This window comes from Aphis gossypii, chromosome 1 (assembly GCF_020184175.1).
Source record: "Aphis gossypii isolate Hap1 chromosome 1, ASM2018417v2, whole genome shotgun sequence".
In the NCBI taxonomy this organism is placed as follows: domain Eukaryota; kingdom Metazoa; phylum Arthropoda; class Insecta; order Hemiptera; family Aphididae; genus Aphis; species Aphis gossypii.
This window is the reverse complement of record NC_065530.1, coordinates 24,019,663-24,036,331: the sequence shown is the minus strand read 5'-3', so window position 1 is coordinate 24,036,331 and position 16,669 is coordinate 24,019,663. Positions and strand designations below refer to the sequence as shown.

At 23.6% G+C, this 16,669-nt stretch overlaps 1 protein-coding gene across 2 annotated transcripts; it reads left to right on the top strand.

Moving 5' to 3' along the window:
- Positions 1–9,582: 9,582 nt before the first annotated feature.
- On the top strand, positions 9,583–15,456 carry LOC114124098 (uncharacterized). 2 transcript variants are annotated; one of them, XM_027987276.2, is made up of 8 exons: positions 9,583–9,708; positions 11,455–11,543; positions 12,086–12,863; positions 13,142–13,281; positions 13,348–13,476; positions 13,533–13,624; positions 14,568–14,698; positions 15,172–15,456. In XM_027987276.2, exons 1-8 carry the CDS (start codon positions 9,692–9,694, stop codon positions 15,188–15,190), a joined length of 1,395 nt encoding a protein of 464 aa, XP_027843077.2. In that variant the 5' UTR covers positions 9,583–9,691; the 3' UTR covers positions 15,191–15,456. The 2 variants fall into 2 exon arrangements, with proteins under 2 accessions (XP_027843077.2, XP_050054598.1); XM_050198641.1 differs by having other exon boundaries at positions 9,623–9,708; positions 11,436–11,543.
- Positions 15,457–16,669: the final 1,213 nt, after the last annotated feature.

Sequence of the window (16,669 nt, the reverse complement as noted above, 5' to 3'; positions counted from 1 at the left end):
TCCCTAGTTCGACATTATTAATGCACATTCAAACATAACTATAATTAATAATCTAGTCATTTATCGGAATTTTGTTCAAAACATTAAATAAATAAGGTTACTATTTGAATGCCAATGTTGATTTATATGATTTATGAATATTTGTACAGTGAAAATAATTTTTTTTTTTGTTTATCGGATGGATCATCGAATATTTGGATAAATGTATTATTATATGATGATCTTTTGGCATAACAGATACCTATCTCAAAGTAAGAAACACAATTATTTGAACGATTATTTAACAAATTATAACTTATAAAAAACTTATTTTTATATTTAATCTGTAAGAATTAATACTTAATACATACTTATATAAGTCTTATTTTATATTTAATTTTATAATGATGTGAGCATTGTGAGCAATAAGCATGTCCAAACTTCAAAGTCAGGATTTACCATAAAAACAGTTTGAGTGGAGTTTAGTAAACTAAGCACATTCAGTTCTGAGATTGATACCCTCATTGCCATTTATGAATAATTATAGTTATTATTGTATATTAATAAATTAATAACCTAAATTGTTACTATACTAATCAAACCTACTTAAACAGGAAGTGTGAAGGGTAATGTGTAGGGCTCGAATTTTAAAGCGTATGTTTCTTTTTATATATGAGATAGAAATCTAATTCTTATAAATAGATTCGTTTCACGTAATTTTGATTCCAAATAAACCAATTTATTTTTGCTTTTTTTATGTAAAAATCTTGCTTTGCATTTTTTATGTTTATTATGCTATTGTAGTATAAAAAAAAAGTTATAAAAAATGTAAAAACCCAGAATACTGGAAAAAATTGTTTTCGTTATCAGCTTATTTATTTAATATATTAAACGTAAAGATTATCGATTTACATACAGCATGCAGTACCTATAATATGGTCAGTATGCCTATTACATCGATATCGAACACTTCAAAATTTAAGATTTAGTGTTGTAATTTGAAACCTCTTGTATGCACCGATCACTTCAGTAGATGTAGAGAGTTCGTTTTTTACGTATAAAAATATTCTGTCGGACAATTGAGTCAGTTTCACTACTGACAATCTAGGGAAATACAAGGTAGTTAATTCTCTTTTTTAATTTAAATTAATATTTCAAATTTTTTTTATTCATTTTTATAACTAGTTCAATTGTTAATTTTTGGTCATGCTTTCTTTTTGATTTTTTAAAAAATAAATATGCTTCTTTTTGCTTTTTTGAAACAATCGTGTGCTTTTTTAGTTCCTTATTATACTTTAAAATCCAAGCACTAGTAATGTGAAATCATTGTGTAAACTGTGATCGTATAAGGCTAAATTAAAAAAATGGGGCTTCACTGCTTCATCATCCCAAGCTTTTTCATTTAAATTAAAATTGCCACTATTATTACGTTTAATTTTCAATTTGTTGTATATATTATACTTTCCTATACATTGTGTTGCAATTATATTGTTTGCTAAGTATTTTCTTTAAGATGTCAAATCTCATCATTTTTCATTCATTCTAGTCAATAAATTTAAAGCTAATAACAAAATCTCTTTGGTATACTAGAAATCATATCTTACACAATGAAATTAAAATCTGCACGCTTCCAATTCTTATCCGTATCTACTATTGAAACTTTCACGCACATACTCTCAGCCATCCTAGCTAACCCATTAATTTCCAATTTTTCCTTTATCACTATTCCCGACAATCCCCCGCCCCACGTCTTAAACGATTATACGTATTATACTCAACTTGTCATTAAAAAAAATCATCACTCCTTGTAAATATTATTATCAAATTTTTCTTATGGTATCATTGATTACAAATTGTAAATACTTATTTAAATAATAAAAAAAAGGATTTTCTGTAAAATTAAATAAAACTATCAATAACGTAAACGTATTTAAATTAATTATTATAATCTGCTTATTTTATTAAATTATAAAAAATAATATTAACAATATACCTATCTTTAGTCGACTATTTTAACTCTCAAAAAATAATTTATTTTTATAATAAACCATATATTACGAAACCAGATATTTTTACAATTGTGATAGTTTTTAAAATGTTAATTAAAACGTTTATAATTTTTTTTTTTTCGAAAAATATAAACTGGTGCTGGCATACCCACTCGACTGTGGACTCATACGCAAATAATAACTACGGTAAAAATTATAAAAACTCGTCATCATTAAAAGGTCACGAATAGATTTAAAGTTTCAAAATATTATCGAATTGTATATCTACTAACGAGTAGGTACCTACTATAAAAAACCCATCCTAAATAATAAATATATTATATATATACACTTATACATATACACACACATATATATTAATTATATAATTATATTAATATAAGGCATATATTGATTGATACCTTATTCAATTATTCAACTTCTGAAAACCCCAAAAATGTTGTTATACAAAATGGATGAAAATATATATTATTGATATCATGTATATCTTAAATTAAATAATTTAATATACATCGTCAAAAACTTAAAATTATTCACCTTTTAAATTTCATTTTGTTATTCAACCAAACAAAGACGCCCTTACTATTTGTTTTATGTTTTAATATAAACTGCAAATAGTCTCCTTTCAAGAATGATGCGGAATGCCAATATAGAACGTTATTTCTCTTATTCATAACATTATATAATATATATTCTTATTTCTGGTAAACATCCCATTAATTATGATAATTATTATTTTAAAATTATACCTATCTAGGAATTTCAAATTTGAGAAAATGTTATTTTAAATATATTTAAACATACAATTCAGCAAATTAAGAGGTTGAAAAAAATTACAATTGAAAATAACATAATCCTAAATCTTTCTACTTCTGATCATGACACCATTACCATTGTGGGCTACCAGCTCATATTTTTAATAGAATTGAAATAAATAAATTAAATAATTCACCCTTGTAATTTATTATGCTATTAAAATAAATAATATACTGTTAAATTTCGTAGAAAGCACAAAGCTAAATGACTTTTTATTTTTATAAATATTTACCAGAGTTTAGCGTTAACAGACAAATCGATCAATTCTAATTTAATGAATAATATATATTTTTTTCGCTATATATTTACCGTTTTTTTTTTTTTACCATCTATAATATAAAAAATTCACGTACTTCGTCTGTTATGATTGATCAAAGTGGTATTGTATTAGTATACACTGTTATTTGTCTGTATAATGTCCACGACCCCAATAGTTTCGTGTCCGTTTAGTTGCTATAAGTATTTAAGTATATTATTTATTATACCGTTTACTGCAATCAATAATAATAACGAATAAAACCTAATATATATATATCAGTATATATAAATGTATTGTACTAGTACGTAGGTATATGTATAATAGATATCATTCGATATCTTTATGCTATCAATAATTTAATTTGAATTAAAAACTTTCTATACTAATAAGAATCTGTATTAATATTAATGTTATTATTGTGCGCTAATGAGTATGTATAGTAAGAATAGATACATTGTATACTCTATAGGTATTGAAATATGTTTTATGGAAATCATTGTACAACTAATTACACGTTTTGAAATTTGAATTCATATTTGGTACTTTACTGTAAGCATATATCACATCACATTTCATCAAAATCAGCCCTGATCATTATTAATCATTTTTTTTTCGTACAAAGACAATACTATAGTTTTTCTATGTATAACGTAGGTATATATATATAAATATATGACACTTTTTATTATTTTTAAAAGTAACATAAATTTCTTTAATTCAAATTTAAATATGATTATAAACTAATAGCAAGGTGCCAAGGTGCCAAGGTAGCTTATAAGATGTACGTATATAATTTAAGTAAAAGCAGGTTCATACAATAGTTCTTTATTCCACTTAAGACTAATATAATATTACTTAAATTTAAATATAAATAAATACTTTCTTTGTCAAAATGTACCTATTTGTATGATTTCGTGACGGGAGTACTCAATGTATAAAGAAAAATGAAAATCAGATTGTATATTAGCATAAACATAAATAGTTGCATATAATATGTTTATTGTGTGCACAATTTATCAACGACATAATTCTTAGAAAAATTGTATGTCTATAGGTCAATGTTAAACGTGTTACATTTATCTTTTAAATGATCTTTTTTAAAAAAATCACATAAATAAGTAAATAAATAGAATTCTGTTCAAACCTAAGTGAAACCAAAATTTAATCATTTACTGTATGACGTATAAGATATAACTGTAAATTAATATACTTACCTTACCTATATGAGTAAGATGTTACATATTTGGTATCTCATCTAATAAAGTGAATAAAATTATACTGATCGTAGTTGACATCAATAAAATTTTAAGTTTTCATAACAATTTCAACCAGTATTTTTTTAATAAGTTTAAAAATGAGATAAGTCTGAGATCTATTTTCCGTTTTTAAACAATGTAATTCGCACTAAAATTCTTTTTTGCCCAAGCGAATTTCATTTAGTGAATAAATATAGTTGCTATAAGATAAAACTGATATAATCTATGAACCTCAGATTTTTCATTTTTCTATTTCATAATTATAGGTACTTACGTAGATTTATTGGAAATAGTTTATAAAATAATAAATGTATTACATTAGTCCCTATATAATTTATTCAATCAAACACCTATATAAACTTACAATACTTGTGCATACATAACACACTATAATTTTAAAAACATATTTGATACTTATAAGAAATACAATGGAAATATTATTATAAAATATAATTCATACGATTTGTCTGATATCATTTTACCTGTCCGACTGTTATACAGAAATGCCTAAACATGTGATGTGATGTGATCGCTGTAATGATCTGATTCAATGGATCACAGCGGGAGGCCAAAATTAATCATTTTGAACTCAATAGGTGACGTCTATACATGTCTATTCAATAAGACCATGTGTCATCTACGCGCCTTATAGAACTTTCATACGGATCTTAACAACAGTGTTGTATATCATAATTTAGTGAAAGTCAAATACACGATTAAGCACTAAATTATATATTTACGAGCACGTTACTGGGCAATTTAAAGAAGTAAGAATCTGCGTTTTTTTTTTTTTTGCAAGACTCGCTCATCCTGGTGGTCGTTACGCCTCCTCTGATCGCTTGTCTTTTTTTAGTGTATTCAAGTCCGAAGGATTACGGTAATTAACATGTTTTTGCTTCTTACAACCAGTAGTTGTACATCAACAAATTTAAGTTGATTTATGTGCACAACCAGAGGTAAGGTTATAATTACTTTCGTTATATAGGTGAAAAAAAATATTAGATTAGATTTTAATAAGAATGCATATTATATAGTAAGTAATTAATCAATTAATTAAATACAGTTAAATAATAATTATACCCATATAGGCATCTGTAATACACATACCATTGATTAATTAATATATGCAATACCTACGTAGTATATTAATTAATCAAAGCACATACTAATAATATTATATACTTGTTATAAATATTATTTATTATCATTATGAAAAATGAATACATCAAACAAGATATAGTTTTGTAGGTACCTATAAAATACTTTTAAAAAATAAAAAAAAATTAAAACATCCATATAAATAAATACTTAAATCAAGTAAAAAAAAAAAAGTCTTAATAAAAGCATAATGTAATTAAAGTTAAATTAATACAAAATAAAATCTTATAATTTCATATTATGTTAAGCATCTGTTTAAAAATAAATAATGAAATCTGCAATTTTTTATAAACGTAACAATTGAAAAAAAAATTATACTCCCAAATACTATTATTTGAATTATTTAATATTATTTCTATAAGCTATCACATATTTATTTAATATATTCTACGAATAAAAATATATTATACATTTAAACAAATTAAGAAGCATACATCCTACGAATATTTTTACTTAAGTTCTGACGTATTTTATTAACACCAGTTTTATTCTTCCTACGTATATAGTATAGGTACCTATATATTTTTTTATCACTGTTTTGCACCAATTGTCAGTTTTCTAACTCATAACTTAATAACTTAATGTATCCTTTGTATACAATAAAACATAAAACTATCTTTTCTCACTAATGATTATAATGATTAGATACAGTGAAATTTAATATGGGATAGATCTTTGTAAGTATGATATTATTACTATTACTTTTTTTTCAGTCATAAAAAAATAACTTTTTATACTTTTAACGAGTAAAACAACTTTTATGTATTAAACGGTAAAATACATTAGAAACAAAACAGTTTGCACTTTCATTACTTATATTTTTTAGTATAGCTGATTTTTAAAACTTTCTAAATAATAGATGTTATATATTATGTCATTATATAAATATTTATCAATATAGTCAAATATAGGTATACGGACAGATATAAATTATTTCTGATTACCATATTTTATAGTTATAGTAATAATTGACCAGTGGGTTCATAATATTATGCATATCGCACAAATAAAAACATCGAAGTACAATAAATAACATTTCACTATCGAGATGCTTGCATTGTTATTCTGATGGTTAATTTATTATATAAATTATTAAATAATAATGTTTCATTTAATATAAAATTTTAACATAAATCAATATTACCTATGTATTTCAACTTTTAAATAACTATTGATAAAAGTTTAAGCTGAAAAATAAACTAAAGAGATTTACAACTATTTAAAACCGTTCATCGATGGTATGTATTATAAGTGATAAATTACATTAACGACACATTAGAGATAATTATATTTTACATTTTTCAAATATATATTGTCCAAAGATAGATAGATACTAGATAGATGTAGGTATGCATGAGAAAAAAAATCGTACATCACAGTTAACACAACTTTATAACATGAATATACTGCAAGTCATATACGATGATAAGATATACTCATTAAAATACTTTATTAGTATTAATTAATAATAACACGGTAGAACCAATTTTTTAGTAAATTAATGAGTTTATTTTAAAAATAGATTCATGATCATAGTTTAATTAAAAATGAATAATTTCATGGCTGTACTGTACTATACTGTATTTATTTAATAGGTAGTAAGTACTTTGGTGGTTGATAATTTAATTAATTACTTAATTTTAATATTAATCATATTCAAATTATGTAACTGTAATATAAGTAAATAACTAAGCAATATATCTACTATGATATATTTTATTTGTTTGTGTATATATTTAAAATATCATATTATAAAATATGATAAATAAAATTTAAGATTCAAATATTCAAATAAATAAAATAATTTTTGAGAATTATTAATTGATATTACAATAAAAAAAAATGTATTGTTATACATACTCACACATGTTTAAGCAATGTAAATACAAAGCAAAATAAAGTATTTCAATACGAATTTTGCTGTATTCAATTAATAATTATTAGACTATTGTTTAAAGCGGAAAACGGTACTTGGTCATTTGGCAATAATACGATAAAAATAGAAGTACCGTTCTCTGTCAATCCATCAATACATATTAAAGTTTGTAACCAGTTATTGACTGTAACTAAAATAAACAGTTTATACAGGTTTTTAAAGCTGCTTATTATTGTACATCATTAGAAAGACTGTAAAACTAGACTCATTACAATACTAAAACCACTAATTTATAATACTATTCTGTTAAAGCTGCCTGTTAGCTGATTGATGCACACATTATATATTGTACACAACACATATATCCAATCAATAAAATACATGAAACAATTTACATCATACATTCATACATACATAAAATGATAGACTTTATAGGTAAGTACTAGAGCAAACATAACTTAAAAAATCTAAAAAACATTCTGAGAAATAAGTAACTAATAATATTTTCATCATTTTAAATTACATTTATTTATAGAAGTAGAAATTATTAGTTACGACGGTGAACCGTTTTGTTATCTATTGTTATAAAATTCCAAACAGAAGAAAGTGGTTTAACAAGTAACAACGTATAATATAATGCAATAATGTTACAATATATTTATTTATATTACTTTATATACAGAGTATTTACATATTTATTTGTAATAAACATGTTTATCATTTCACGAAAACTTTTATTTGATTTTATGATAAAATCTTGTGAATACATATTTTATTATTATTATACACATAAAATTGTGTTTACCAGTAATCTACCACTAATGCATTATATTTATTACAGAAAGCATGGACAATGTATGGTCGTAAAATAGTTAGACACTTGGCAACATATCTTTACATGAGCAACCACTTACCTCATTACTACCTATAATTATACGTAAAACGAACACAACATCAACTTACTAAATATGAATGCACATCTAAGTACAAACTAATAATAAATTCTATTAAATGGGACAAAATAGAATTATTTTTAAGCTACCTTTATTTGTATTAAAATAAAAGGGTACCTACTTAAAATAATCTCACATATTTAAAACCTAAGATGTATATTACAAAGAAATTAACATAGGGCTATATAATATACTAATAAGAAATAGGAAATAAATATTAATAAATATTTGCTTTTGTGCGTTTAATTTAAATATACAATAACTTAATTACATATTTTTATGTTTATAAAATATATGTAATCGAGAACTAATTCTTTTAATTTACCAAAATACTAAATACTTATATTATGCTTACAAATCACAATATATCATAAAGTAAATAGGTATTTATACAATACGTTATATTTGAAACAATATAATCTCTAAGGGCCTATGATATTGGCCTATAATTTTTTTGCAATTATAATTATTCTGAACTGTAAGTCGTATACTACTTTTATTTATACAAAATACGAATTCAGAATATTATAATTTATTTAGTTCATACATACTTAATTGGAATTATATTATAAAGTACAAAGTACGATGTATTTAAATACAGTATATATATTATATGATATTTAATCAGTCAGCGATTTAAAACATTTATCTTATATAAATATCACTCATTAGAAATTAGAATCTTTTACAATGTAATATAAGTACATGTCTCTTAAAATGTAATATAATACTTTTATAACCATTTATAGATATGGATATATGTTTACTAGTAGGTATATACTATATTATAATGACTAACGTATTTTTTTAGGGAGAATATACCTACAATAATCATTAATGTATTGTGTTTTTATGAAATTAAAGCAGATAATATGATGAACATTATTTTAATTTAATAAAAATGATTATTATCTGATTACCTATATTTTAAATTATTAATAAAAGTTACGTCTTACGCGTGGGGTTCAAACTTCAAAAACAAATACGAGTTTATTAATTCAAAAACTTATTTCGTTTGGATTATCTATTATACATATAATACATCTAATATACTTTACGATCTAATTAAAACCTAATTTATTTATTTTCTGTACACCCTATTTCAAAATATATTCCATTAAATAACCAGAGGCACTATGCTTGAACTCGTTTGACGAGATACAAATTATTGAAGATAAATAATATTTGAGTAAAATACTATTAATTTTATTAACCTATAAAATGTATCGGTAAAACTTTGATTGATTAACAAATAATATTGGCGGGGGGAATTGTAGAAAGAAGAACAGTTCATTATAAACTAACAAGTAGTCTGTGGATAGACATTGTTCGTTATCACGGTAGTTGGTTAAATATTATTTAACCAATCGTTCAAGTCTCTCAAAATGGCACATAATACAAGGTAAATAATAGGCAATAAATGTCTATAAACAATAATCACAAAAATAATATATTAACATTAACTAACTATACTGCTTTAATACATTATTATGATTTATAGTAATTATATAATAATATAACAACTTTACTGTTTTCAAGTGTTTAAAATCTTAATTTTTATTCGCTTAAGTAAGCGCTCTTATTTGAAAATAAGTAAAAAGTTATTAAATCAACTGTTATTTACAGCACGTATTTTTCAATAGCATCTATAATTAATTATTACTGTTAAAAATATCGTTTAAAATTATGTACTTTACCTATATTTACTCAAATCGCATAATTGAAGTAAATAATAATAATAATTATATTTAGCAAATCAAATCCAGTATACATAGTTGAAATAAATAACGAAAAATACAAAGATTTATAACTTTCCTATCAGCATATTGATTGTGATGCAAAACTATATGCATTTGAATATTTATTTTAATTAAAATTAAGAATTTAATACTCTGTACTGACATTTTAATTTACATTCAATTTTTTATATAAAACTAACAATAGTAATAAATCTATAACATATTTCTTAAATAGTATATAAAATAGATATATTTATTTTTGATAATATTATATTACGATAAGATATACTATAAAAAAGTACTAAAAAAATATTGATGTTAAGTTTAAAATATAAATAGTTATGTGAATTGTACTACTTCTATGGTAAAAAATATCAATTGAAATTTAAGGTATGTGTTTAGAAGACCTTGACCTGTAATGTACGGTCTTGAATCTTAGTAGGAAATTATTTTGTATTCATCATAGTTTAAAAGCTATAATAGACCCAAATATAAAAAGTATTATCTTATCTTAGACTGTTTAAAAAATAATAAGATTATTTAAAATTCTATTCAGTTATGAAAACTACTAAAACAATTTCTATTTCTCTCCATTTATATATATTGCATTATTATACTACTTAGGACTACTTTTTTACTCTTCATAAGTTAGAGGGAAAGTGATGAACTTACACATTTTACATTCATTTCGAAATGAATTCGAGGTAAATTGAATAGTCGAAAATAATATAAAATATCAATCATTTTAAGCTATAAATAGTTCCTTATTTTGTAAAAATATAATTTCACTAGAGTACACTTTCATTATAAATAATTCTTTAGTTCATAATCAAAATATATATTTAGTATTTATATACTACGAATGTATAATATATTACCTGTATAATAAATAATAGTTGATACTTTTGTATTGATTTTTGTTCATCGTGAACAAACCATGTCAATAAAACATAATGATCGAATACTGATTGTCATTCTTGGGGAAGTTTATCAACATATGAATAGAAAAATGCTAAACAGCGATGCCCTATAATTTAAAAATACTTTGTAGGTCATTTTGGTCTCAGGTCATAGAACTTTACCATACACATATATATATATATATTGTTCTTCACAATTAAAGTTACGGTACTCCAAGTACGTGTCCGTACGAATTGCACTGTATACCATGAATACTAAATAATGTATGTCAACCAGAGCGGGTGTGTCTTAGGCGAATTTATTTATTTTATTTCTTTTGACACTGTAAGACCAGAGTCAAAATAATGACTCATATATATATATCCTATATGTTCCGATATCTCACGAAGACGCAAAACTGTGAAACTGCTAAACACTTTGTAGCTGAACGTCTCGCGACTCGTTACTTCCGCATTGAACACACGGGTAGACTTGTTTTTCTGTTTTAGGCCCATCATCGTGATGTTATTCCTGATAACCCTTATATGCATCGTGACCTCGTTGCCAGCATCGATGAACATGCCACTAGTAGACCCAGGTAAGCAGATCATACATATAATCATTTTTGAATGTTTTCAAGTGAAATTGTAATTATTCAATATATTCATTTTGAAAACCTGACCTAGCCCAATCTGAATAATGAAATATTATTCATAAATTAAAACGTACGAAATAATTCAAACCCCTGGTGATTAAAAGTCAAACTTAAGTTATTTAAATTATCAATCTGAACTATAATAACTATTTTGTTTATAATCCGATGTATTTATGGTTTAAAATTAAAAAAAATAAATATATATATATATATATATATATTATATATAAAAATTACTTTACTCAAATCATTTTACGAGAGTGAATTTTATTAAATTTATTTTTATTTTCATATTGTAGTTAAGTATCTAAAATAAAATATTTACATTTACATTAAAAAAAAATTCCATTTGATATAAAAATCTTTTTTTACCTACCTATCTATATTTTATATAATACATAAATTATACATTTTACGTTCATTTATTTACAATATTTTTCTTTTACTTTATATGTCAATTATAATTATAATTATTTTATTTAAAGGGCTCTTTGTAATATCAGGCGTAAAAACTTGTGGGAACACCCTCGGTTATTGTCTTCTGGGTAGTGATTGCACCATGGATGATGATTTTTTGCCTGACCCAACTGGTAACTGTGATGGTTTGAAACGTGCATTCACTCCAAGTGCTCCTTTTGCTTGTTGTAAGTTTAATCAAAGATCAAAGCAATCAGGGACGCCGATAGTAGACACTAATACCAAAAAGACAACTAATACTGTAACTAAAAATAAATTTGGAAGAAATACAAGAGAAAATATAGATTCTTCACTAATGAACAGTGATCAATTAGCAAAACTAAATGAAATTGAGTTAGTGGTTAAAAAAATTGTCGAACAATTAATAAATGAAACTGCAAATAATATTAAGACCGAAGAACCTATATTAAATAATGAAACAAAAATGGAAGAAAATACGATTAGAAATATTATAAATGATGAAAACCCTACAATGAATGATATTATTGAAATAAAAGATGATACTACTGTGGATCCTTCAATAAGTCCAGAAGAAACATTAGACGAAGAATATTTGAAAAAAGATATACCTCTAGAAATAAAAAACGACAATGAAACAAATATATTGGACACAGCTGAATTAGAAACGGAAGAGTCAACCATTGATGATGAATTTAAAGCTGAAAAACGTATTTGTCAAAAATCCTGTAAAAGTGAAGTAACTTTTTTGGTTGATAAAAAACCAATGTGTTATGGAACGCTTTTAGATGACATATGGATACTAACTTCTGCCACATGCGCTTCCAGGTAAAAAATTAAATAATATCAGAATCTTATTTTCGTGAAAATAAATGCAATATATTAAAATAATTATCAACTTAATCAGAAAATTCATTTTTTTTTAAACTTATTAATATCTATATACAATTTAAATCAAATATAATTTAACATAAAAAAAATTATATTTAGAAATGTTTGGTTATGCATATAAATAAAATATCAAAATCCAAAATAAGTAGAGATCATTCCCTACATTTTGTATGACTTACATTTTGCTTATATTCCTTCTATGATTATCAATTTAGGTTAAATAAATCAGGTATAAGGAAAGTAACAGTAAGTCGAAAAGATTCAGTGGGAGCTACACTGAGTATTTCAAATATATTAGTGCACGAGAATTTTAAATCTCCAGTTTCTAAAACTACACCAGAAAACAATGATTTAGGTAAATATTATTATGTTAAAATGCGTTCATCAATATTAATCTAAATTTTAATGAAATATTATTTAGCACTAGTTAGTTTAACTGTTCCACTTGAAGGTCAAGAATGTACTCCGTGTTTTAGCCAAAAAAATTCTCTAACAAATGAAGTATGCAGGACTTTTCAAAACTCCAATTTTAAGAATACAGTGAAATCAAGTTTGTATAAATTTAAAAAGAAAAAAACTGTAACTTTATTATACAATTTATTTTAGGTGATAACTGTGAAGGTCGAGTACAGATACGAAAGTTGATTAGCAATCCATATATAATACTGCCGTGCCATCACTGGAGGATGCAATACAATGTGAGTCTATGCGCATTTAGTTTATGCGTATACATATCTATACGCAGTTCTATTCACACGAGGTGTCCAAATATATATTTGTTTATTTAAAGAGTTCTGAGTAACAGTTCAATAACTAATTATATCTCTTGTTATCAAAAATAAGATGTTAAAATAATGGTGTATTATGTATAATGTATATGTATCATTGTACATTAGAAACCATATAACATTTTCATATAGTAATAAATACCTACATAACTAATATTAGTAATAATATAGAAGTAGAGAAAGTAACAATAAGTTATACAAAATATTCTAATAGAAAAATATTCATAAAAGTGTATAAATATTAATGAATTAGGTATTTAATAAATATTTACAGGGTTTCCGCGTAAAATAAATAAAATGAAAGGAAATAATTATTAGTAGCGTATCTAATAAATAGTATATTAAAATTAAGTATAATATATTCTTTAGAAAATCTAATTTTAAAAGTTGAAGAAAATGTTAAGAATCCATTAAACCAATTTAAACACAAAAGATTAACCTTTGATCAAATCTTGAAAAAATAAATAAATAAAACGAGACAAAACCAGATATTGTATAATTCTATATATTTATGAATACTATTAAAGATGAACAATTTCAAATAATTTCTTATATTAATCATAAAAAAATTATCTAATATTTTTATGTTTTGATTTTTAAAGATCATAAAAATACTAAATAGTGAATAGATAATTGATTCTATATATTAGTAAATAGATCAATCTACATAAAAAACAAAATGATTGCATATACAATGTATAGCACAAATAGATGGTATATTATAACATGTAGGTATAACACTAGTCAACATTATTGTTTTTAATCTTGCACCTAAATGAAAAATATTAAACAATTTTCCTTACTAGTTTTGCCTTAGCTAAAATGGAATTGTGTTGGTTTTTTTTTTTTACAGCAAGAAGGGCGATTGGGAAGCAGCTTGTGGTGTGACGGTAAACTGGCTGGCGTCCAAACTGGCGTTGGCGTAGGGTCGTTGATTTATACACCAGTGAATGAGTACGCCATGTGGATATCCGATAACAAGAGGTAAAAACTTGTTGTTGATTTCCGGGTAGCGAATGAGCTTGGGATGAAAAAATTGCTATACATATCATATGTATCAGAATTACACATGTCATATTATAAACAGTGTAAGCTTGAATTTAAAAAGCGCATTAAACTTGATTTTATTATTATTATTTTCATACATTCAATAGGTACTATATAAGTCATGGGATAAAAATGTGATGTCTGATTAGACTAGAATACCATAAGAATAAATAATTTATTTGATATCACTTCAGACAGAATATTTTAGATACACACTTTAATCTTGTAAAATGAAAGTAGTATTATTTCAAATTATGCATAGGTTAGGTGAAAATGCATTTACTCAAAAATGCAAAAATTTTGTTTATAAATTATGAGCACAAACAATATTATTTAATAGGAATTTAAAACAAAAATATTCAAATTAATTTTTTATAACTTTAATATACTCATACATATACATATTTCAGGATTGAAGAAAGAAGATGAACAGAAATTTGATCAGATGAAGATCTTGTGTATTAAAAGACTGTGCAATTTTAAATTTATTTTATATCTATTTTATATATATACTATTTATTGATAAGTTTTTAGATTGTATTTATTTTAATATAAGTAACTTTATAAATTAATTTTAAAACAGTGGACATTCGAAACAAAACAATATATATATTTTTTACTTTAAATCCATTGCTGGAGGTTTTTAAAATCATTTTAAATGAATCAAAACGAATAAAAGATTATTTCTATCATAAGGGGTTGAATAATTGTGTTGTTAGCCTGTCTACACAATAGGATAATTTATTATATACATATTTTTTAATAACTAGTAGGTATGTTATTTCTAGCCGGTTTATATTATTAGAGATCTTTTCGTTCAGTATATTGGTTTTATTACCTGACTAAGAATATAATGGGGTTAGATTCAAGGTCATTTCGAAGGGAACGATGAACGTTCGTCAGCCTTATGTCGTTTTGATGATCTTTGTATAAAATTATATTTTAGAATATGAAAATGAAACCACATTTTTTCTTTATATATAACTCAACATTAGTAGCTTACAAAAATAATTCCTATAGAATTTCTAACTCAAAATAATATTATTTTATTTATAGAAATGTATAATCAAGTTGTACATTCATAGTTCCAAATAGTTTTTGTGCAGTATTAGCAAACGAAACATAACTTTCATCGTTCACGTAATTATTTTAATTGATTGTCAGAATTGTTCTCGTTGATTAAAACTGTAATTGTATCATAAGAAGTGAATAATTCTTATTAATTTATTTGTATTTATTTTATTTTTATTTTATTTGTATTTATTATTTTAAGAGAATAATATTTTTTTATTTTAATATTATAAATGGCCCTTTGAAAAAAATATTTACATAATATTTACTTACGGTTTTTTATTTATTAAAATTCAAAATTACACAAAATTATGTAAACGTCCAAAATTATTTTAACTTATTTATTATTTTATTTTTAAATTATAATAACAATTTTTATTTGATTCTTAAATTAGTAAAAAAAATTGTATGAATATAAAATATTATTCAAATTCTTAAGAAATAGATATTATATTTGAAGAATTAAAAAATGTACCTACAATCTTTTTTTAAATTTTTAATTACAATAAATAATAATGATTTAATTTTATATCATTAACAATTTACAAATAATTATGTCACGTATATTTAAACAAATATGTCATAATTTTGAATAAAATATTTAAATATAAAAATACAAAAATGAGTATAAATTATATTTATATTTTTTTCTTTTGTTAATTTTTTTTTTTATTGGTCATGAAAACTAAATTTTGACTTCAACAGATAAAAATTTGGTTACATATTTTATAATAATATAAATAATTGTTAATGTGATAAAAATTTAATAGTAATATTATATAATAAAATAAAAACAAATTTATTTATAAGCTTTTGGAAATGGTAAATCATGTATTT